Below are 24,633 nucleotides of genomic sequence, written 5' to 3'. Positions count from 1 at the left end.
AGTATACTGATGACAACCTTAATCAGCACTTTGAGTCAACTTTAACCTCCCATCACATATTAGATGAGGAAAGTTAAACGAGAGATTTACTAATTATGACACAAAGCTGTTTGCATGCTAAGTTCTGCTTTATAGGCTCAAACCAGAAAAAGAAAACTAGAAAGAAAAAGGATGAAAAAAAGAAGAAGAGGAAGAACAACAAAAAGGACAGAAAGAGAAAATACGAAAAGAGATCATGGGGCAGTTGTCCTCTTTAAAAGACAGAAACTGTGATTTAAAAAATTTTTATGCATAAGGAGGATGGACATAATTTTCCCCACACATACAAATAAATGCTACTTACAGAGCTAAAACACTTACTAACATAATATAGGAGATTCACATTCACTGAGTGCTTACTATGTGCTATGAGGTACTTTATATATACTTTTTCATTAAATATGTATAAGAACATTTCAATTATAAGATGAATAAGGTCTGAGGATATAATGTATAACATGGTGATCATAATGTTTAACACTATCACAAAATTGAAATTTACTAAGAGAGCAGAACTCAAATGTTCTCAAAAAAAAAAAAAAGGTAAATTTGTGAGGTCATGGATGTGTTAACTAGATGGGGTAAACTTTCACAATGTATATGCATATCAAATCATCACACTGTACACTTTAAATATCTTGTAATTTTATTTGTCAATTATATCTTAATAAAGCTGGGGAAAGAGATGAATGAAAACAACACAAGGTTGGGGCTTTCACACCCATTTCTTAAAGGTGAGATGGTTGCCTTCATTCAAGGGTATCACAACTATCAAGGACTGAGTTAAGATCTGAAGCCAGTTCTGATGCCAAAACCTACATTTTCCCTACTTCATCCTAATTTCTATAATGCAATGAAAGTTACTGCTGTTCAAGAAGTTTTTAAAAATTCTTAAATGCTGGTCATTTTAATTCAGAGACCTAAGATAAAAGATCTCATGTTGTATGATTTAAGTGTGCTGTTGCTCAGCAAGGAAAATTTAGCACAAAAAGGAACGGGGTAATCATTTTATATGCCGAGAAACACTTTAACGTACATTATATTTCAAGCAAAAAGAATTCCAAAGAAATTCAATTCAACAAACATTCGAAGTTCTACTGTGTATCTAACATTGGGAAGAAAGATCTGTATACAGTTACAGTCCCATAATTAATTCATTATCTGGTTAGAGGCAGAGGTAAAAGGGTGAAGATTCACCATTAATAAATGGAACTGGAAATATTCAAATACCCACCATTTTCACATGTACAGCAGAATCTTGATTAGGCATTTCTTGGTTATCCAATCTTCTGGATTTTCCCAGGTGATGTCACAGTGAAAGAGAGAGAAAAAAAGTACATGTGACATACATACATTTTAGTCTCTTCCTTTATGTTAATGACATACCTGGGAGGTGCTTTTGGTTTGACTGAAATACCGAGTTACTGAAGGCATTTTTTTTTTTTTTTTCTTTCCTAAGAAGCTCAGCCAAGATTTTACTCTATCTCACAAAGTTTTGGTTTAAAATTGTGTATGGAGAAGTTGCAGCTCTCCTATATGAATTTATATGGTGTTAATAAGATTTGAATAGAATTAAAGTGAAGTATATATTTGTAAGAAAATGCTTTATTGCAAGAACACTTTATCAACATCTCTACATGTAAGGGTGAAGTTTGTGGGAAAATTATGCATTATTATTACTGAATAAGAATGTAAGGAGAAGCATAATCCACACAAGTCAAATTTATTCTTCAATTTTCTCATATTAAAATCTTTAATTCTGTGAAATGATGTGACTAAGATCTGACTTGTGTTTGAATCTAGCATAGTGTCTGGCACAAAATAGGTATGTAATTGAATGATCATTTAAGGGTTTGGGGTGAAATTTATATGCATCTATTTGTTAAACCAAAAGAAGTTTTAAAAATACCCTATCATTATACTGGGCTTCCCTGGTGGCGCAGTGGTCGAGAGTCCGCCTGCCGATGCAGGCAGGGCACACGGGTTCGTGCCCCGGTCCGGGAAGATCCCACATGCCGCAGAGCGGCTGGGCCCGTGAGCCATGGCCGCTGAGCCTGCGCGTGCGGAGCACCGCAACGGGAGAGGCCCGAACAGTGAGAGGCCCGCGTACCGCAAAAAACAAAAACCCTATCATTATACTAAGTTTCATTTTTGCAGTATAAATCTTAGGGAAAATTATTTATTTTTGTTCCTCAATGACTTTACTTTTACTTTATTCTAGGTAAGCAAAATTTTATAATAAAAGCACTGTTTAAAAGGGTTAGTTGAGAGGGAAAAACTGACTTTTTCTTAAACTTTAGTAATAGAAGTTGAACATTAGATCTGTGTTCTTTATAATTAAAATGCGTGTAGCAGACATTAAAAAATTCTTAAATTCTAAAATCCATCCCCCCTTCCACTTTAAGTACATATATAAAATTGGGAAATATTTTACTTAAAAAACTATTTCCCACCCTTCTCAGAAAGGCTTTTAGTAAGCTGATGATCTTATAACTGATGGTATCTTAAAGTTGAATAAACAGTATTTCCAAATAGTAAGATACCTCCATTTTTTCACATCTGAAAAATATTGTCATCAAAACTGCCTGGCAAGTCTGTTTCTTCATATATAGAATCCAAAGCGTAAAATATTAAATGCTTATGGCTTTTCTTCAATATTTGATATCTGCAAAGGATTTCTAGATTTCTCAGAAGGCACTATTTAAATAAAACCATTTTATTAGCTTGAAAAAGAGGAAGGAGGATGTGAAAAAGTGCAGTGGAGTTTACAAAAATATCACATACTCTGAAACATTTGAAAAGCTCAAAGGAAAACAATTCAAGCAGTGAAGAATACATTTTAATATCTGGGAGTCTAAAGTCTTTTGTTACACATAGCCAATTAGCCCAATTCCTCTCCACTCTCCGCCCCCAAGTATGGCTCTTTTTGGAGCATTCGTTCATGCTTAGTAGAAAAGGAAAGAAGAAGGAAAAAAAAAAAAAAAAGCCAGTGTTAGTAGGTAAAGGAGTTAATCATCTTTCTCATGGTCTCTTCATTATTTTATTTATACAAATGAAAACAAAGAGTGATCAGAAATTTGCTAATGGCCAACTTTAGGACATTATTTTTAATAAGTAAACCTAATAGTTTACTAGATACTCTGCAAATTTCAATGATGGTATTTCATTCTTCCTAATCCTCACTGGCAATCTGACCAGAATTTATCCTTACTCAAAGATAATCTCACATGAAGTGATACTGCAGTCCTAATAGAAAAATCACTATCATTATAGAAGTGTAAAGACTAAGGTATAAATGTCAGCATTCTGGCGCTATTCTAAGGAAGACATTGAAAATTAGGGCAGGATATTTTTAAACCAATAGGCTTGTAAACCTATACTTGGTATATAAACTTCTGGCTTACATTGCCAGCAGTCATCTGTTGCAGATGCTTCAAGAGAAGAGTTGCTGAAAAAAACACATCAAGTGTAGAAGACATGTTCAAAAATAGAAAATATTACCCTTGAACTATGAACTCTCTACTAAGAAACTTCTGAAGTTTTAAGTATTTGGAACCTTTAAATGTGGACTGGAAAATGTGGAAACTGGAAAATAATTACTTTGTGTTCTTTCACTGTGAGGTTAAGGTCTCTACTGTAACAGTGTTCATTACAAGGAACACATAGGACAAAGCTAAAGACTGAAGCAAGAGGTAAGAAGAACTTCACTTGCATAGCACAAACTTGTTAACTGAAAGTTTTAGCTATCGTGGTATTTTATTCTGAGATGATTCTCTTTACACCTTGAAGTTATTTACAAATCAAAATGACTGAAAATTTCTATATCTACATGAAAAAAATTTACTTGCCTTAATACAAGTTTTAAAGTATCTATTTGAATGCAAATTGAATATTTTTAAAGGCCCACTTGACTGTCTTATGGGAAAGTGAAAAAAGATTAAATTCATTGATATTCTTAGCTTAAAAAGTTGTGATTCTGCTTTAAGTTTGATACTGTTAGAAACATTTAAATTACACAATAAATTAATGAAATTTTGAATGGTAAACTGTATACTACTTACATAAGAAAAGGTATGCATTACTACAGTACGGACAGTGTATTAGCAACAGTCCTAAATATCTTACTACACATCTCCAGCAACATATATTACTTGTCCTAAGCTTGGGTTTTTAATAATGACACTTTTTTAGGGTGATTAGCACATGGAAAATCAAACTATAAGTTCCTTATTTGTATAACATCATAAAATCAATTTCTTGGGGGCATTTAAATAAGTCTCCCTAATTAGATTTTCAAGGCAGCAGTGAAAAAAAATACAAAAACTGGAAAATGAAACTTTCTCTTGATACAGACAGAGAACAAAAATGAAACTGAATAGCAAAAGGTGGGATGGTAAGAGAAGGTGGTAGAAGAAAATAGATTTCAAAGGCCAGTTATTTAAAAATTGGCAATTTATACCAATTTTCTTAAATAGTAAAATGTGGCTTCTCAGTCAGAATTTTGTAGATACTTATGAAAATACACCATTTCAAAGCTTAGAATTTATTCATCTATCCTCCCCACCTCCACTAACCTAAGAGCTAATAGTGTTTTTCAAGATGAGTACACCAAGGCACATAGAAAGTAGATAATTTATACTGATTCCCCTTAGAGTACTCCGAGTTCCTCTGTCCTTGAATATGTCCTAAAACAACAGCATAGGTAGTAAGCAGTATCCAGAGATGCAGGGCTTGGATATAGGCTGCCAATAAAAACCAAGTAAACTACTTTAAGAAATGGTCTGCTGCATTAGCTAACTATAAAAAATAAGGTAAGTTCAAGTATTTAAATCTAAGTTAACTACAACGTTCTAGGCTATTATGGTGATATATATGTTTGAATCTTAATTTTCAATATACAATGTGTTATAATCCTTACTGACAGTAATCCAGCTTTTATTAATTTATAAAACATACCAGTATAAACCCATTCCAAGATATACTGGATAAGGCTTATGGGCACAAAATAAAAATAAATTATCTTTATTACTAGCCATAATAAATAGTTCCTAGTCCTAGGTACACAAAGCATGTGGCTATCAGCAAAACTGAGTCACACAACAACTAATGAACAACAAAATTGGATCTTTTTCCCCCTTGAAAAGAGATTTCTGAGGGTACTTTGCTTTTCCTTAACATCAATGCGTGAAACAATAAGCTCTTTTTTTTTTTAAACAATAAGCTGTTAAGATTGGATCCTACAAAATTATAATTTCTGAGACTCAAGACACTGCAAAGTTTTACATATTCATATATTTGCAAACTGTAAAGAAGTTTTATATTATACAGGATCATTCTGTTTTTATTTTCTTAATTTGGATGTTTAAATGCCTAAAATTTCAATAAGATACAGAATCAAATAAGAATCAGATAAAGTTAAACAAGAGAAACTCATTTTTACACGAACTGTACACACTTACCCTGAAGGTAACCGGACAAGCTACCGCAGCAAAAGAAAATTCTTCCTGTCTGAGGAGTACTAATATAGCACAAGGTGCAGCTGAGGGCGGTTCCAAAAGCCTTGGCTAATAAGCTCTATTCAAAAACAGTCTTGTGACGCATCACTACACAGTGCTTTATTATGCTCTGGGTGACAGGCTTGCTAGCTCTGAGTTAGTCACCAGTCAGTCTACAGAACATGATCAAATAAAATAATGTGGCAGTTAAGAGAAGGTAAATCTGTACTATTAGAGCACTGCCAACTTGCTCTGCAAAGAAAAAAGGAACCTCAACAGTAACACTTAGAAATACGCTCTTCCTCATGTGTTTTTTGGCTGTCAACGTACTTGTAGTATGTGTACGTTTCTGTATGAATATTATATTTCAATACAAAGTGAAAAAGAGTAGGTTGTGGTTGCCAGGGGCTGAAGGAGGGGAGAGCGGGGAGCTATTGCTCAACGGGTACAGAGTTTCAGTCTGGAAGATAAAAAGAGTTCTGGAGATGGATGGTGGTGGTGGTTTCACAACGATGTCAATGTACTTAATGCCATCGAACTGTACACTCAAAAACAGTTACTTTGTTATGTATGTTTTACAGTTTTAAAAAGATTAGTTCATTTAAGACATGTGAAAAAAACATGATGCATAAAAGTGTGGTCAGTAAGATGTTAACAGTCTGTATTGCAAGGCAGTGGGATTTAAAGTGACTTTTATGTTTTTCTTCATATTTTCCTACACTGTAAATTTCAACAAGACCATGCATAGATCTACTAAAAAATCTGAACACAATGAAAACTAATTTTTATGGTTAAAAAAATTGAAAAGTTCCCTTCCTGCTGGAAATGAAAGCAAACTGTTGTGAAAAGAAATATTTTTAACCTTTAAAGAAAAATCAGTCTTGTTTTCAAACTGAGTAGTAGGATTAAATATGCTAATACCATGTGGCAGAGCTTGATACATAAGTTATGCTACGGGCTCTGGGAAGCTTTATCATTAGAAACATGGCTATGCTACACTTACGTAAATAAATTTGTATATCAGCCTTCTCTCTTCTACACTCAAGAGAAATCAAACCCACAAAACATTTCAGTAATCAAACTCTGTGAAGTGGCATTCTCTATTACAAACAACACGAAAACTTTTAAAATAGCTTTTAAAAAAGGCCACTAACAAATTATCCAAACTTGGTATCCTACCAAATGTTAAAAATTTGGCATTGCTATCTTATTTTAATAAGATGAGAAGATGGACAACATAACATTTCTCTTAGAGGAAAATCTTTTATATTCTAGTAATGGAGGCTCAAGGGCAACCAGGTGATCCATTTTGAAAAAACCTCTGTATTATGTATGAATGTGATGGCTTAACTGTCCTTTAATATATTAATATGGTTAGTAATGATAAGAATTTTAAAGATATCTCTTTGAAACATGACTCCAGATAAATCATCTTCAACAAAAACAACAAAGAATGCTGGAGTTAGAGTTCCATAACCTTTTTGGAGGGGTATTTAGAAATATTATTAAAAGCTTTAGAAATATACATTCCCTTTGACACACCAATTTTATGTCCTAAGGAAATAAAACAGTACACAAAGATTTAGTTGCAAGGGTGTATATTGCAGGGTTGCTTTATAATACTGGGAAACTGTAAACAGCTTAAATGCCCAGTATCTAAATGTTTATTAATACTGGAGAGGTGAATAAATTGGGGTAAACACATAAAAAATTATACAGTTCTCAAACATGATTATTATAAATAGCTAAAATTTATTGTAGGTTTACTCTGTGCCAGATACTTTTAAGCACTTGACATACCTCATCTCATATTCATAACCCTAGAAGGTATGTGCTATTATTATCCTCATTTTAAAGGTGAATAAATTAAGGCTTGTAGCTAGCAAGTGGCAGAAATGGATTCAAATTCAGGTCTCTGGGACTTCAGAATCCATGCCTTAAATCACTATACAGTACTTCTCTGTGAGATCAATATTTACATATATACTGAGATATACATGATCTACTATTGAGTGAAAAGAGTTATGAGAGTATCTATAGCAAGAGTCCAGTATGGGGGGAGAAATCTTTATATAAGCACAGGAAAGTCTAAAGTAGATTACATAAGACAGTATCAGTAATGGGATTAAGGGGCCATTTTTATTTTCTGAGCTTCATAAAATAAATGAGTTCCTTGGGGAAAAAATGACTTGTTAAAAATGATATAGTAGTAGAACTGATCATGTCCATAATTGGAAAAGAAAGTTAAAAAAGAAAAATCAGAACCAGTCAACATCATACGGATGGATTATTTTAAACAATATTTCTAAAGTAGAGGCAGAAGCAAGGAATTCAGCCAGTTTACCCTAAAACAAAACAAAATACTTTACAGCATGAAAACCAAGATGGCTAGTTTCTTATCAACAGGGGTGTTTTGGTCTCTAAGGAATAGATGACTTTGGCTTTGATAGTGTTCTGTCCAGTTACTCTAAGGAGAGTGGAGAAGACAGGAAATATGAGCATTGTTTCCTGACCACGTATAGGGTACTTCTTTGGCCTTTCAATTCCATCTAGTAGGTGGGTATATGTGGTGGGGGTGGGATTGTGAGTCTGGTGGGATGTCCCTCTATGTCTAAATAAACGTGCATACCTTAATTTAAAAATAATGTATTATTAAAAAGTGCTAATGATCACCTGAGCCTCCAGCAAGTCAAAATCTTTTTGTAATAGTAACATCAAAGAACACTGATTACAGGGCTTCCCTGGTGGCGCAGTGGTTGAGAATCCGCCTGCCGATGCAGGAGACACGGGTTCGTGCCCTGGTCCGGGAAGATCCCACATGCCGCGGAGCAACTAAGCCCGTGAGCCATGGCCGCTGAGCCTGTGCGTCCGGAGCCTGTGCTCCGCAACGGGAGAGGCCACAACAGTGAGAGGCCCGCATACCGCAAAAAAAAAAAAAAAAAAAAAAAAAAAAAAAAAAAAAAAAAAAAAAAAGAACACTGATTACAGACCACAATAACAAATATGATAGCAATGAAAAAGTTTGAAATACTGCGAGAATTACCAAAATGTGACACAGAGATATGAAGTGAGCAAATGCTGTAGGAAAAATGGTCCCGATAGACTTGCTTGATGCATGTTTGCCACAAACCTTCAATTTGTAAAAAAAATGCAATATCTGCAAAGTGTAATAAAACGAGGTATGCCTGTGTAATTTAATCAGTAAAACCTTAAGAGAAAGATAATACTTCCCCCTTTATTATAGGTAAGGAATCTAATGTCTGGGAGAAGTCACTTGTTACTTACATACATGAGCTGGAAGACTTTTTTTCTTTATCAGCACTGTTTCTAGGTAATATTATAAACATAACACTTACATGAGAGGGCTAAAGATGTGTATGATAAGAGTAATGTTTTGAAACTGTGCCATAGAAAAGGAACAAGGACACAAGCAAAGTACTGAATGAAAGAAAATGAATTTTGTTTCAAATAGCTCTTGGATCCTCTTTTTTTTTTTTTGAGAGGAGACACAAAGGATTCAGGAATAAAAGAAGTCATAAAGGCAGTCTCTTTAGCAGCATAGTGGACTTTCATCTCTGGACACAATGACTGGGCCTTGTTGCCTTGGAGCTTATTCACTGTCATAGAAACAAAAATTACTCATATCACTCCTGATGCAAACTCTAAACCTGAAACTGATATGCCAAAAGCAAAGAATCATACAGGACTCAAATATTTGGCAGATTTTTCTCTCCTTATAGCACTGAAACTGGCTGTCTTTATCAACGGAGAAAGGGATATTCATTTGTACTTCAGAGTAACTTGTTACAACTTTTAGATACCATCAATTTTCAATTAACTTGAAAAGCTAAAAATGATCACTTCATATTTTGCCATCAAAAAAGTTTCTCAAAATTTTGAAATAATGAAAAAACAAAAAAGTCCACACAAAATCTATCAGTTTAAATCTTAATAACTTATTAATTGATTTTGCCTTTAATCTTTGGGCAGAGAGTAAAGGGAATAAAGGTATTATATTAATTAATAGTTACATATGAAAAAAATAATTTCATAATCCCACATAAAACCTGTGGTATGTAGTTATTTCTCAATAATCCAATATGACTTAACTACTAACTCACAGTTAATTTACCATAATCCAATTACCATTTCTCTGTGGAATGTATTTTTAAACTTCACTCTGAACTTGCTTGACACCCTAGGAAGTTATTCCACACCAAACAATAAAGTCATATAAGGAAGACAATTAAGTAGGAGGTGAGATGTAATACTCTCTATAAGGACTCTTGCCAAACTTGTTCCTGCTAATTGTTGCATGATGTAAATAGAAAGACCATTTTTTTAAACATGCAAAACACCTGTCTAGGCATTTGACTTCTCTGAAAACTTCTCGGAAAAAGACAACAGTCAACTAACTTTAAAAGTGTGACTGTTCAAAATAAAATTGAAACAAGGTGATATAAATGCTTATATGAATATGGTTTAAAATGTTTAAGGAGCAAAAACAGAGATGAAAACAATGAATTATTATATGTTGGGGAAATGAATAGCAAGTAAAGATTTTCTCATAAGTTTTTCTCTCATTTAAAATAATTCCAAAGACTTATCCTATTAGGTGACTGTTAGCAAAGTTGATTGCTGCATTTATGAATTTACACACATATATAAACTGAGGAAAACCTATGGTTCTTATCTCAAAACATTTCTTAAAAACTCTATGCAGGGCTTCCCTGGTGGTGCAGTAGTTAGGAATCTGCCTGCCAATGAAGGGGACACAAGTTCGAGCCCTGGTCTGGGAAGATCCCACATGCCTTGGAGCAACTAAGCCCACATGCCACTACTGCTGAGTCTGTGCTCTAGAGCCGGAGCTCTGCAACGAGAGGCCACAGCAGTGGGAGGCCCGTAGGCACCGCAACGAAGAGTAGCCCCTGCTTGCCCGAAGACCCAATGCAGCCAAAAATAAATAAATAAAATAAATAAATGTATATATTAAAAAAATACATCGTTGTTGATATGTATACATTAAAAAAACTCTACGCAAAAATCTAGGATTGAGTAACTTAATTTTCAGAAACTCAAATGAAGTTCTTGGACACAGTCTATATCTTTTTACTTTCTTATTTAAAAAGTAATAAATTCTGGGCTTCCCTGGTGGCGCAGTGGTTGAGAATCCGCCTGCCGATGCAGGGGACACGGGTTCGTGCCCCGGTCCGGGAAGATCCCACATGCCGCGTAGCGGCTGGGCCCATGAGCCATGGCCGCTGAGCCTGCGCGTCCAGAGCCTGTGCTCCACAATGGGAGAGGCCACAACAGTGAGAGGCCCGCGTACCGCAAAAAAAAAAAAAAAAAAAAAAAGTAATAAATTCTGTAAACTCCTTTAGAGGAAATGACATTTGTGTTGCAATAAGTAAGTCAAGTTCAAGAAAATCCGATGTAAGACAGTACGATGAATGAAGGAAGTCTTTCCTAACTCTCAAATGTACTATGTTCTAATCTTTCAAGATGCTTAGCACTGAAATTTGTTCGTATTTTATTATATCTGGATTTCTGTGCCTGAAATGCAACAAGAAGAAAAACTTTTGTTTTAATTTTGGACTCCTTCCACATCACAACGTTGGCATTCTATATGTTGAAAAGAAACAGTATTGTTTAGGGTTGCTATGTTGATATGGGTTATAATAAAAATGGTAAAAAAGTTATGTTATTAATGGCTTTTATTATTGATATATGCAGTACATCTAAAAGGAGAGTACAAAGACAACTTAATATCCCTTCTTCTTGCTATGCTAAATAAACTCATTTAAAAAGTAATAAGGTATGGGTTTCCCTGGTGGCGCGGCGGTTGGGAGTCCGCCTGCCGATGCAGGGGACGCGGGTTCGTGCCCCGGTCCGGGAGGATCCCACATTCCGCGGAGCGGCTGGGCCCGTGGGCCATGGCCGCTGAGCCTGCGCGTCCGGAGCCTGTGCTCCGCGATGGGAGAGACCACGGCAGTGAGAGGCCCGCGTACCGGGAAAAAAAAAAAAAAAAAAAAAAGTAATAAGGTAAGAAAACAATGAAAATTACTGAGATTCAAGTTCATAAACTAATAACTTATAGCAAAGAGTTATTTGAAATTATATGGATGATATCAGCAGTTGATAACTTGAGTTTTTAAAGTATTAAATAGAAGAAAACACAAAATATAACCCTTTCAAAACCTCTCTGAATATTAATAAATTCAACATAGTGAACCAAAGTAATTAATTTAATCTTAGAAAAGTTTTGATAACATATAGTACATTCAATAATGGAATGTGTGACACAGAAACCAAATTTATGGTTACCAAAGGGGAAAGGGCTGGGGGGAAGGGATAAATTAGAAGTTTGGGATCAGCAGACAAACTACTATATATAAAATAAACAAGATCCTACTGTATAGCACAGGGAACTATATTCAATATCTTGTAATAAACTATAATGGAAAAGAATCTGAAAAAGAATATCTTTATCTATCTATCCATAAATATATCTAAATCACTTTGCTATACACCAGAAACTAACACAACATTGTAAATCAACTACACTTCAATAAACCAAGCCAAACCAAACCAAACCAAACCAAACCGAAACCAACAATGGAATGTGTGCTCATTAAAAGAGAACTTATAAAAATAAGTTTATTAGAAAATAGCCTTCAAAAAGCTTTGTGGTCAGGTTTTATACTTGTGAGCTCTTTCAAACTTTAACAGCTCCCATGCTAGATAAACTAAAACACATAAAAAGAAGTTAACTACCCAATTCTATTTATGAACTAACTAGTATAAAACCCTGAAACAAATGTCTCTCAAAAAGAGACAAAAAGAGAAAAGATACCTAATTTCACTTATGAATACACACATAACAAAAGTTTTAAATAATAAACCAGTGACAGGGTGGGATAGGAAGGGTGGGAGGGAGATGCAAGAGGGAGGAGATATGGGGATATATGTATATGTATAGCTGATTCACTTTATTATAAAGCAGGAAAAAAAACAACAAACCCAGGAACAAACTAAATTCAATAGTAAAATAATCATCTGACATGACTGAATCAAATATATTCCAAAGATTAAGTAATAATTATCAAAGAGAAATGATAGGATCACAGGTGATTGTGTTTTCTTCTTCATACTCTTTGGTATTTTCTAAATTTTCTTTAATGAATAATATCTTATACCTAGAAGAAAACAAAGATTATTTTTTAAAAGTTACATGTTCTAAAATAAAAGAAAGTGAAAGTGTGTATAATGCTACTACATCTTTAGAAGAAATGGACATGGCATATATTAAGTAATATTTATGAAGATAAAATGAAAGTTATCTATTGGGGCAAAATCATAAAGCCTTACTATTTTTTTCTGTAGTTAGCCTTCCTCATTCTATGGCTGGGAGGGTAAACTAGTGAGTAAGTTATACAAACTATTTAATGCTATATTCTCCTCCTACTCTGGCTATCGAATGAAGTCATAATGTGTAAATGAGGAGTCATGTGCAAATCAAGGTTAGTAAAACATTCTAAAGAATTAGTACATTGGCTTAATGAAGCCATTTAAAGGTTTGAAAAGGAGGGTCAATTTAGACTACTCAAAAATGGAAGTGAAACAAAAAAAATTGGAAAAATATATTTCTAACATACTCTCATGGCTGAAAGTCATTTTATAAAAGCCCTTGCAAATCAAGAAAAAGAACTCAGATGGTTCAGAAAAGAAGAAAATATGTGGCCAATTTTTTTAAAAGTTCAACTTCAAAAGTAAAGAAATAGTAATACTTCTTTTTTTTTTTTTTGGTGGTATGCGGGCCTCTCACTGTTGTGGCCTCTCCCGTTGCGGAGCACAGGCTCCGGACGCGCAGGCTACGCGGCCATGGCTCACGGGCCCAGCCACTCCGCGGCATGTGGGATCTTCCCGGACCGGGGTACGAACCCGTGTCCCCTGCATCGGCAGTCAGATTCTCAACCACTGCGCCACCAGGGAAGCCCGAGTAATACTTCTTTAAAAAGCTATCATTTGGCAAAGATCAGAAAAAAAAAAAAAAGATATCTACTCCCAGGAAAACACGGAGCTAGGTACTTAAATATACTGTTGATGAAAATATAAATTGGTACAACCTTTTCAGAGGGAAACCCCTGGCAGCACATTCAAAAGGCTTTGATCAAGCAATTCCATTTAAACAATCATGGACATGCACAGATGCTACAAGAGTGTTCACTGATCCATTATTTATCATAGCGGAAAGTGAGAAACAATCTAAATGTTCACCAATGAAGAACTTGCTAAATAATTAATGATATCCGTATATAATACCAAAGACAATATAGTCATTAAAATAAGTATAAGTTTATTAAGAAAAAAATTAACAAGTTAAACATTGTTTTAACAAGTTAAAAACAATGTTATAGTATGGTTTCATTTTGGGAAAAATGATACTTAATAGTTATATGTACAGAAGGAGAAAGGAGTACATTTACTATAAAATATGGGGGTTTTTAGGTGGTGAAAATTGCAGATTACTTTTTTTTGCTTATCTAGATTTTCTAATTTTATATCAGCATATACTATACCAGAAATAAAAAGAGAAAGAATCAAAGGGAAAATTAAGTTTAAGATGGGTAAATAATTAAAAATGGAGAAATTCCTTGTAAAAAGCTGGATCTTAATTCAGATACTCATGAGTCCTTAATCATCAAAACTCCCCTAAAGCTGAATCAAATGATTGGAAATCCACACCTGTGGACCCCATGAGTTAATTTTGAAATATAGAATGAATCACATGATCTGTGCTTGCTGTAAGTATACTAGAGGGGACTCAAAAGTGAGTCAAACAGATACAGCAATAACTCATGTTTCTCATACAATTTTAGTGAAATTAAATCTCAGTAATTGTAAATGATATATGCCAAGCCTCCAAGTGTGCTACCCAGGTCAGCTGAACCATCTACAATTATGACAGCAGGCATGCAGGGATTGGGCTAGGTACTGTTTTCTAGAGTGCTAGGTACTCAGGTTAAAAACTGTTGCTCAGAATTTGGCATAATGCTGGACATTCCTCATTCCCAATCTTTTTAACTTTAAGAAAGATATATGATAAAACTAGTACTCTGAAGGCTCAAATGGAATACTGTTTAGAAATCATTTTTAAATGCATTACTTAATATGAATAATATACTATATGAGAACATCATGTCTAAAATAAAGTTGGGAAAAGAACAGCTTTGTTTATTGTATACACTGCATGTATATAATTTCTTTTTTAATCTTAATAACCCAGGTGGATATTAGAATAGTATACTGTTAGAATTCTCCCAAAGTGTAATTATTTAAAACAAGTGAAATGAAAAATAACAACACAAAACCAGAACATATTCTAATATAATACCCTGAAGGAAACGGGGCAGGAGCGTTTTAGAAAACTGGAAACTAAGGCTTACAAAAGTGAAATCTGTCCAGGGCTAAACCATTAGAATGTGGCAGTGCTGAGATCTGAACCAAGGATTTACCAACTACTAAACTCAAACATCTATTACATGACCCCATTCCCTTACAAGATTGTCTAGTGGTCAGATCACAGATTAGCATAACTTGTTAAAGAAAGAAAATACTGTGTTTCTTTACTAGATAAACCACAATATTTATATTATGCAGAGAAAAACAATAATAATTATGGATCAGTAGATAGAGTTCCTTCTCCTGCCAAAACTAGGAATACGTGACAATATCATGCATGGTACACAGTTGTGCACAAGACAAAATAGAATATTTAATTAGCTCAGAAAGACAAAATTTTTAAAGATTAGCAACACAACACCTTACCAAAGAAGTAATTCTCATTCCCAACTGGAAGCATGCTTTACTCAAAAGCTTCAGAGAGAGCTATAATCAGACTGAATGCTGGCTCTGTTTATTGGCTAAGTTCCTAAGCAAACTGATAGAAAATTACAATAATTATCAGCTGTACTGTGTTTTAAGGATTAAATTAGGTAAACATGCAGGGCACACTTGGACATAAGTAGATACGTCAAAGTTTTAGTTGCTTTTCCCTGGTTACAAGATAACAAGGCAGTGCCAAATTAACCCAAATGCAAATCGGTTTCTAATTGTTTTCTAGTTCTAATGCAGTGTAGCCCCCTTTTATCTTAGGGAACTTCAGTGGGTTTTTTGTAACATTTCACTATGCTTTAAAGCTAGGTTAGGTTCTCAAACTTTTCCTATCTCCCTCTATCAAAATCCATCGAGTGTCTTATTCCCTTAGAGAATGAGAACGCTAGAACGTTAATGGTGTGTGTGACTGACAGAGAAATCAAGATAAACTGACAAACTGTTCATGGGGCAAGACTGTATAACATGATGATTTTTTTGATGGTGTATTTAGAACCCAGACTCTGAGCGGGACATTTGAGGTAAGGTAAATGAGAGGGCTGTGCCACAACAAGGCTTCAGAGGAGATACAACAGAGGCAGGAAGGATGTTGCAGGAACCCACATCATGTTAAACCTCTGACCGTCTACTTCCACCTAATTATAAGCAGGAACTTGCCAAACAAATTAAGCAACCCTCCAATCAACTGCTAAACAACTTTGTAATCTATTAGCACCTTGAAAATGAAGAACATATGTTGAAAAAAAGTAGACAAATGGCATTTACATTTATAATGGCAGAATACTGTCATACTTGATTTAAATTTCATAGGTTAATGGTTTTTAGGAGAGGGAAAAAATTTTCTATCCTTCTAGATTCTTGCCTGAGATCCCCCGTACTAAAATGACAGATTAACAGAAAATTTTTTTTTCGTACCTACAAGAGCTCCTACAAAGATATGAGACCCAAAGACAGCCAGCCAATTGAGGCTTATATACCATACTGAGCTAAGGAGAAAGAGGTAGGAGTCTGGGGCTTTAAAGGGGAGTAAGGCAATTCACAGGAAGAGGGGAAGAGCAAACGTTTGGTAAACAAACATTTGTCCTGCTATGCAGATAAGTCTCTCAGATGAAAAATGTGATCTCTGGTAATAGCTCTCTTCCTGGTACAGGACCCCTTTCTAAATTTTTAGGCAGTTAAGGAGGAGGTAAAAAGCCTTTCCTGAGTCGGCTGAGTCTTAACTGCCTTCAGCACCAAATAATCCACATGCCAAAATGGCACATTTTCGGGTGGCATATTCTGTTCCCCTTCAGGTTTAAGAAATAGATGGTAAACATAAAAGTGCATTAATAAGGAAGGTAAATAGTTTAGAAATGTAGCACCGTGTCATAGCAGAGGGAGAAGTCTGCCACCTGCTGACAGAAAAACAGGATTGTATAATTTCTGATTGCTGTTTTTTTTAAAGGGGGAAAACCTATCAGGTAAGGTTCATGACATTAGATTTCAAATAAGTAATTACATGAAGATATAAATTACAACCTATAATTAAAAGAAGAGTAAAGATTAAAATAGGATTGCAGATTCTCTGTATTTTTTAAAAATAAATTTATTTATTTATTTTTTGCTGTGTTGGGTCTTCATTGCAGCATGCGGGCTTTCTCTACAAGCGGGGTCTACTCTTCATTGCGGTGTGCGGGCTTCTCCTTGCAGTGGCTTCCCTTGTGGTGGAGCACGGGCTCTAGGCACGTGGGCTTCAGTAGTTGTAGCGCACGGGCTCAGGAGTTGTGGCTTGCGGGCTCTAGAGCGCCGGCTCAGTAGTTGTGGCACACGGACTTAGCTGCTCCATGGCATGTGGGATCTTCCAGGACCAGGGCTCGAACCTGTGTCCCCTGAATTGGCAGGCGGATTCTTAACCACTGCACCACCAGGGAAGTCTCTCTGTATGCTTATTAATTTAATAATAATTATTAATATTAATACATTATTAAATATTATTTAATAATTATTTTAAAAACAAGTAAAAGAGGAATATATGGAAATGATTTAGCATAAATTATAGGGAACATTCAAACTGCTGTGAAAAATTAAGGATAACCCAGAACGCTTGGCAAAATTATAAAATCTGTGGGGGAGGGGGAGTGATTTTCCCTCTATCTTTCTAGGTTCCTGGCTGAGACTCCCCTGTAATAAAAGACAGATTGAGAAAAACAAGTTGAATAACATATACAGTATACTTCCTGTATACATGAGAGATACCCAGGAGAACTGAGTTAACTCTCAAAATGGCCCAAGCCATCGCCTTAAAAACTATCTCTAGCTAAAGACAAAAGATGCTGGGCAGGGGAAAGCCAGGTTTTCGGGCAAAGCTCAGTAAATAAGGGTATGGTTGTCATGTGGAGTTAAGACCTTTAAGAGTTTCTATAGATTCAGTTGTTGCCCTCTTTCTGACAGAAAGAGGCAGACACCCCTACAAATGGAGATTTCCCTTATAAGTGTAAATTGTTCTTATCAAAGGATAACTTCTGCTTACTTTTCAGTTTCTCTTGTGTCAGCTGTTTTAAAAAAAAATAATCAGCCTAAAATAATCCTTAATGCCACAGAGGCATATTTTGGGGTTACAAATTCTGCTCCCTTTCAGATCTGTAGATTTCACCTCTGCAATCCTCTGTCTGTCCTCCTCTTTCAACTGCTCCCACAGCAGTCTAGAGAGCATAGTCATTCTCTTTACTCCAGGCTTATTTTAATTCCTGCTCATCCAGAGTGGTAGGTTTGCCACCCCAAGGTGTACCTCTTTGGCATAAAGATTATTTTGAGATGATTATTTCAAAGAAACAGCAGACAAAGGAGAAGCTCTGAAAACAGAGTAGAAATTACCTTTTTGTAATGGAAATTTACATTTATGAAGGACATCTCCATTTGTGTGTCTCCCTTTGTACCAGGAAGAGAAGATGAGTAAAGCACAAGAAACATATTAATGGAGAATGCACTTAAATCTGTGTATCAACCCTAGGTCAGGCTTGCCATACTCTTCTTCTGCGGCAACTCTTAACAAGCTCCCACACCGTTCTTTTGTCTTTAGCTTTAGATGGTATAATTCTAAGGCATCCAGGAGTTACTCATTTCCCCCTGTTATCGCCCATGTGTACACGTTAATGAACTTGTTTGTTTTTCTCTTGTTAGTTTGTCTTGTTATGGGGTCCCCAGTGGATAATTTAGAAAGGTGGAGGGAAAATTATTTTCTCCTCCCCTATACTTCTCTCTTCCTGATCCTAGTAATGCTAATTCAGTGTAACTCAGCTACCAGGTTATTCATACTAAAATGCATTCCAGATCTTATTTATTTTAGAAAAACAAACTCAAAGGCTCTTTAGCAAATTAATTACAAACACCTGATAATAAAGATGCTTCTACAATGTGGTCCCAACACACTTTTTATGTTACTGATTTTAACTACCAGTTTTTAAAAATATATAAAATACATGCTCATGTTCTTTCAAACAGTATGAAACGTTAAAGGATGAAAAAGTTGAAGGCTTCCTCCTCAGTCTCAACCTCCCAAGTTTGACTCTCACCAGCAACAACTATAAACAGCTTCTAATACAGTTTTTCAAGAATTTCCAATAACAAGCATATATATGTGTATCTCTTTTGGAACCACAACTGTCCTCCAACTTGCTATTTTCCCCCTTGTTTGAGCTTTTGTTTTTTTTTAAATTTAATTTTATTTATTTTTTATACAGCAGGTTCTTATTAGTCATCCATTTTATACACATCAGTGTATACAAGTCAATCCCAATCGCCCAATTCATCACATCACCACCACCACCCCCCGCCACTTTCCCCCCTTGGTGTCCATACGTTTGTTCTCTACATCTGTGTTTCTATTTCTGCCCTGCAAACTGGTTCATCTGTACCATTTTTCTAGATTCCACATATATGCATTAATATACAATATTTGTTTTTCTCTTTCTGACTTCCTTCACTCTGTATGACAGTCTCTAGGTCCATCCAGGTCTCTACAAATGACCCAATTTCGTTCCTTTTTATGGCTGAGTAATATTCCACTGTATATATGTACCACATCTTCTTTATCCATTTGTCTGTCGATGGGCATTTAGGTTGCTTCCATGACCTGGCTATTGTAAATAGTGCTGCAATGAACATTGTGGTGCATGTGTCTTTTTGAATTATGGTTTTCTCTGGGTATATGCCCAGGAGTGGGATTGCTGGGTCATATGGTAATTCTATTTTTAGTTTTTTAAGGAATCCATACTGTTCTTCATAGTGGCTGTATCAATTTACATTCCTAACAACAGCACAAGAGGGTTCCCTTTTCTCCACACCCTCTCCAGCATTTGTTGTTTGTAGATTTTCTGATGATGCCCATTCTAACTGGTGTGAGGTGATAACCTCATTGTAGTTTTGTTATTTTTTTTTTGCTGTATGCGGGCCTCTCACTGTTGTGGCCTCTCCCGTTGCGGAGCACAGGCTCCGGACACGCAGGCTCAGCGGCCATGGCTCACGGGCCCAGCCGCTCCGCGGCATGTGGGATCCTCCCAGACCAGGGCACAAACCCGCGTCCCCTGCATTGGCAGGCGGACTCTCAACCACTGCGCCACCAGGGAAGCCCGTCATTGTAGTTTTGATCTGCATTTCAATAATAATTAGTTATGTTGAGCAGCTTTTCATGTGCCTCTTGGCCAACTCATTTGAGCTTTTTAAAATGTTAACTCATGCAGATTTACTTTTTTGCTTCTAAAGCTGCACAATATTTTATTATACAAATGCACCATAATTTAACCATGCACTATTATTTATTTAACCAATGTATACCACCTCCAGAGTAAATGAAAGTGCCCACTTTTCTACATCCTCATCACTCTGCTTTCACTTCTTCACACAGTAATTTCTGGCAGCCCCAACTTTCACTATTTGTGAGTACAAGACTTGGAAGTCTTGTGACTTGCAAAATTTGTAATTTTGCTGAAGGCAAGAATTTGAATTGTTTACTTCAATGGTTCTCAAACTTTTGCAAGCCTCAGAATCACTGGGTGGTGGGGGGGAGCTTGTTAAATGAAGAAAGTAAAAGGATCTAAGGATATGACAGCTTTAGCCAGAAAACAAAATTCTTGAATAAATTAAAAATAATACTGTCTGGTTCAAGGGTGGCTCTATCTGTCATGTAAATGAATTCACAACAAAAGGAATAATCAAAAAAAAATTTGTAAAGCTAAAACTTTTTCAGGAACTATTCTAGCTAATATAAAAATGGCTCACTAGATAAGAGATCACACTTTGGGCTTCCCTGGTGGCTCAGTGGTTGAGAATCTGCCTGCTAATGCAGGGGACATGGGTTCGAGCCCTGGTCTGGGAAGATCCCACATGCCGCGGAGCAACTAGGCCCATGAGCCACAACTACTGAGCCTGCGCGTCTGGAGCCTATTATCCGCAACAAGAGAGGCCGTGATAGTGAGAGGCCCGCGCACCGCGTTGAGGAGTGGCCCCCACTTGCTGCAACTAGAGAAAGCCCTAGCACAGAAACGAAGACCCAACACAGCCAAAAATAAATTAAATAAATAAATAAATAAATAAATAAAATAAGAGTAAGGGTCACTGACTTAAAAAAAAAAAAAAGATCACACTTTTCACTGAAGTTGAAAATGTGGTTAACTTGCTGCATGAGGATAACACACAGGAAACATGACAAATGTGCTTTGAAAAGACAAAGTCATATGCCTGGTAGAAACATTTCCATACTTCCAAATTTGGAGAGTCAAGATGACCTTGGATATTTTCTTTGCCAAAGTTAAGATTTTAATGTATTTTCCTTATTTGACAATATATTTTACTCAAATTGGACTAATCATGATTGCTACCCCTCAAATACCACCACATCCATAGAACATTACCCAATGTCATCTCCTGTTCCTTTGAACTCCACAAAGCCTTCTGTGGATCTCTCTCTCAAGACATTTATATTCATTCATTCTAGAAGTACTGTTAGGACTTTAGCTTTTAAGCTAGTTGTGACACATTTGGGAGATTAGCTTCTAAATCTCATTAGCATGTATGAAGGCAGTGGCCATGTGCAGGAGCTATTTAAGATCTAGATATTTCAGGTGTGAATGAATAAATCTTTACTCTTGGGGTGGACAGAAGATCAAAGCTATTCAGAAGTTGTATTCTCTACTGCTGTATTACCAAATACTTGGAATAGTTGGAATGCTCTATTTTTCTACCAGCCTACTGACCACTGGTAATATAATATTATATACAGGTGTTTTCATTTGATTAAATATTGAATACTTACTGAATAGTCAATGATATGAAAAAAGAACAGGCACTGTGGTGTGGCATGGTAGACTGGTTATTACCTAATATACACCCTCCTCTTCTTCTTACTAATAGAATCTCAATTTTGTCAGAGGGTGGCAAGTTGCTCAATCAAAAAAAAAAAAAAATTCCTCAGCTTCACTTACAGTTAGGATGACCATACGACACTGTTCCCTCCAATGACATGCAAGAAGAAAGTTTTAGATTAAATAAGTATTCTACTCCCTGCGTCCTCCTTTCTGCTGCCTGGAAGATGGAGATGTTGGCCAGGACTACAACAGCCATCTTGTGACCATGAGAAAAGCCAAGGACATTTCAAAGACCTCTTCATATCCTTGTACCCTCTAATTAACACCAGCAACTGCCTATTTTTTGGACTTCTTGTTACACTAAAAAAATAAAATCTGTACTGTTTAATAAAGCCACTGATTTGGGGTCTCTGTTTCTCTTAGTCAAGTACAATTAATAAAAAAGGATGACAAAGAACTATGCACCAATCCAGACTCTTCAAGAATATACATTACAGTAAACAATATGAGTACATAATTTGCTAAATTATGAGAAATCATCAGGAAATGCCCCAGGAGTTCAGGGAATATGCTTCACAGAACAAATCAAGAACTCAAAACAGGCGCTAAAAGGTCATAAATTTCTGCACTAATATAAATTAGATGAAAGTTGAGTTATAGAAATATTTTAAAAGCCTATGTGATAGTGTTGATCCACTAAAGCAGCTGTTTGAATCTTGATTTCCCCCCTCCCTTTTCTAAATATATCTAAATATAGACTCAATAGTGGGCTTTCCACTTAGAATAGTACCCAGAAAACATTTGATATTATCTTTAGAAGAAAGGAAGAAGTTTTTGTTAGAAGTTTATCTCCAGGAAGGAAACACACTGAAGTTTCAAAAACAGCACCAACTATTTAAGGAATAACTGCTGATGTTCACAAGGAAGCCATAAATACTTGAGATGCGTTTAAATTAGAAATGACAATTTTAACTGGTTGGGGAACTTCCAGTGACAGTTCCATCTCTCCTATTCCTGCTGTCCAAATAATTTCCACCCTCTTTGTTGCTCTTTAGGGAATAGTGTTGAGGCTATACATTTGTTCTGGTTTTGTGCTTCCATTTTATTTCATTTGTTAGATACTTCTACTTTGGGAGAATTCCCCAGAGATATAACTGACATACGTCACTGTATAAATTTAAGGTATACAGCATAATGATTTGACATACATATATTGTGAAATGATTTCTGCAATAAGTTTACTTAGCATCCATCATCTCATATAGATACAATAAGAAAACGAAAAAAAAAAGTCTCTGTTTGTGATGAGAACTTTTAGGATTTAATCTCTTAGCAGCCTTCCTATATGTCCTACAGCAGTGTTAGCCATAGTCATTATGTTGTACATTATAACCCTAGTACTTATTTATCTTATAACTAAGTTTGTACCTTTAATAAAGGATATGAGAAGAACTGAATAAGATTAAACCATCTCATCTTTTTTTGGAATTAGTTTTCTATTGGAAAAAAATAAGTAATCTGCTGGTAAAAAGTAAAACCAGAATATATTCTGGTAATACAAAACAAACAAAAAAGAAAACAGTTGATATATAAAAATTGGAAAGAGGTGTCGTTTAGTAGGAGAAATTAAGTCAACTGGACAGAAGTAAAGAACAAAGTAGAGACAGTTAGTGCAGGGCTGAAAATAAGACATAATGTAAATTAAAATATGCAGAAGTAAGTGGATGCTATAAATCAGTGAGTAGTACAGTCGGCCATCCATATCTGTCAGTTCCACATCAGCGATTCAACCAGCAAAGGACTGAAAATATGTGGGGGGAAAATACCAGAAAGTTCCAAAAAGCAAAACTTGAATTTGCTGCTTACTGGCAACAATTTACATAGCACTTACATTGTATTTACAACTATTTACATACCATTTACATTGTATTCGGTATTAGAGATAATTTAAAGATGATTTAAAGTATATAGGAGGTTGTGTATAGGTTATAAGTAAATACTACACCACTGAGCATCCTTGGACTTTGGTATCCAAGTGGGTCCTGGAACCAATCCCCCATGGATAGCGAGGGGCTACTATTCACTCTTAGAGAGAGGGATGTTCCTTATTCCTTTAAAAAGGCATCTGCCCACCTGTGTTCTCTTTCCCCTATCTTCCTACCTCCTCTGGAACTCAGCTTGATTTTCCCTCTCCCCCTCTTTATTTTTTTTTTTGGCCAAGCTGTCTGTGGGGCTTGGGAGATCTTAGTTCCCCAACCAGGGATTGAACCCAGACCATGGCAGCCGAGTGCTAACCACTGGACCACCAGGGAATTCCCTTCCTCCTCTTTCACTTCTTTAAGCACTCATTTTTCACTGCCATTCCGCCTGCCAACATGGTCACCTGCCAACATGGTCACATGCCAACCATTCAGAACCAAAACCAAACCAAACGTACACTGACGGCACAAGTAGTTTTGTACTCAACAATCACTTTCTGGTCTTCTTCACTCCATTGTTCTTCTAGTGGCTGTCCAACCCACAAGGCTTTCAGTCAATTTTTGATCTGTGCAGACGGACACTTCTGCCTCTGCCCCTTCTTTTGGAAACATGTCCTGTTACCCCATCTCTGAGATCTTTGTTTTCTTTACTGAACACCCACTATATGTCAGTATTCTCAAGTTTTCTTTTTTCATTTTGCTGCAAAGTTATGGGTGAGAAATTATAATCATTTCCACTATTACTGCCAAGAGGCTAGACACTTGAGAAAGTAGTTTCTAGTCCCAGTTTATCTTTGCAACTCCAGCACTACATTTTCAGTTGCTGTTGCTAATAATAACAGGTAATGTATATACTATATATTACTATGGGCCAATATATGGCAA

General features: G+C 35.8%; 1 protein-coding gene across 4 annotated transcripts in view; it reads right to left on the bottom strand.

The window, feature by feature from the left end:
- The window catches only part of NT5C3A (5'-nucleotidase, cytosolic IIIA), a 42,222-nt gene that overhangs the window by 14,609 nt on the left and 2,980 nt on the right, over positions 1-24,633 (bottom strand). The window contains exons 1-2 of one of the 4 annotated variants that reach the window (XM_067042358.1): positions 5,499-5,533; positions 1,274-1,328 (exon numbers count right to left, since the gene is read on the bottom strand). The exons of 1 other annotated variant lie outside the window; for it this stretch is intronic. In XM_067042358.1, the coding sequence (XP_066898459.1) occupies positions 1,274-1,309 (36 nt within the window). In that variant the 5' untranslated portion in view covers positions 1,310-1,328; positions 5,499-5,533. Of the gene's footprint in view, positions 1-1,273; positions 1,329-5,498; positions 5,534-24,633 lie in introns of those variants that run through there. 2 more of the 4 variants (XM_059074651.2, XM_067042359.1) reach the window with 2 other exon arrangements.

The sequence above is a fragment of the Kogia breviceps genome, chromosome 9 (genome assembly GCF_026419965.1).
Source record: "Kogia breviceps isolate mKogBre1 chromosome 9, mKogBre1 haplotype 1, whole genome shotgun sequence".
Lineage (NCBI taxonomy): Eukaryota > Metazoa > Chordata > Mammalia > Artiodactyla > Physeteridae > Kogia > Kogia breviceps.
Note: the sequence above shows the minus strand (reverse complement) of the source record. Positions and strands in the feature narration are given on the sequence as shown.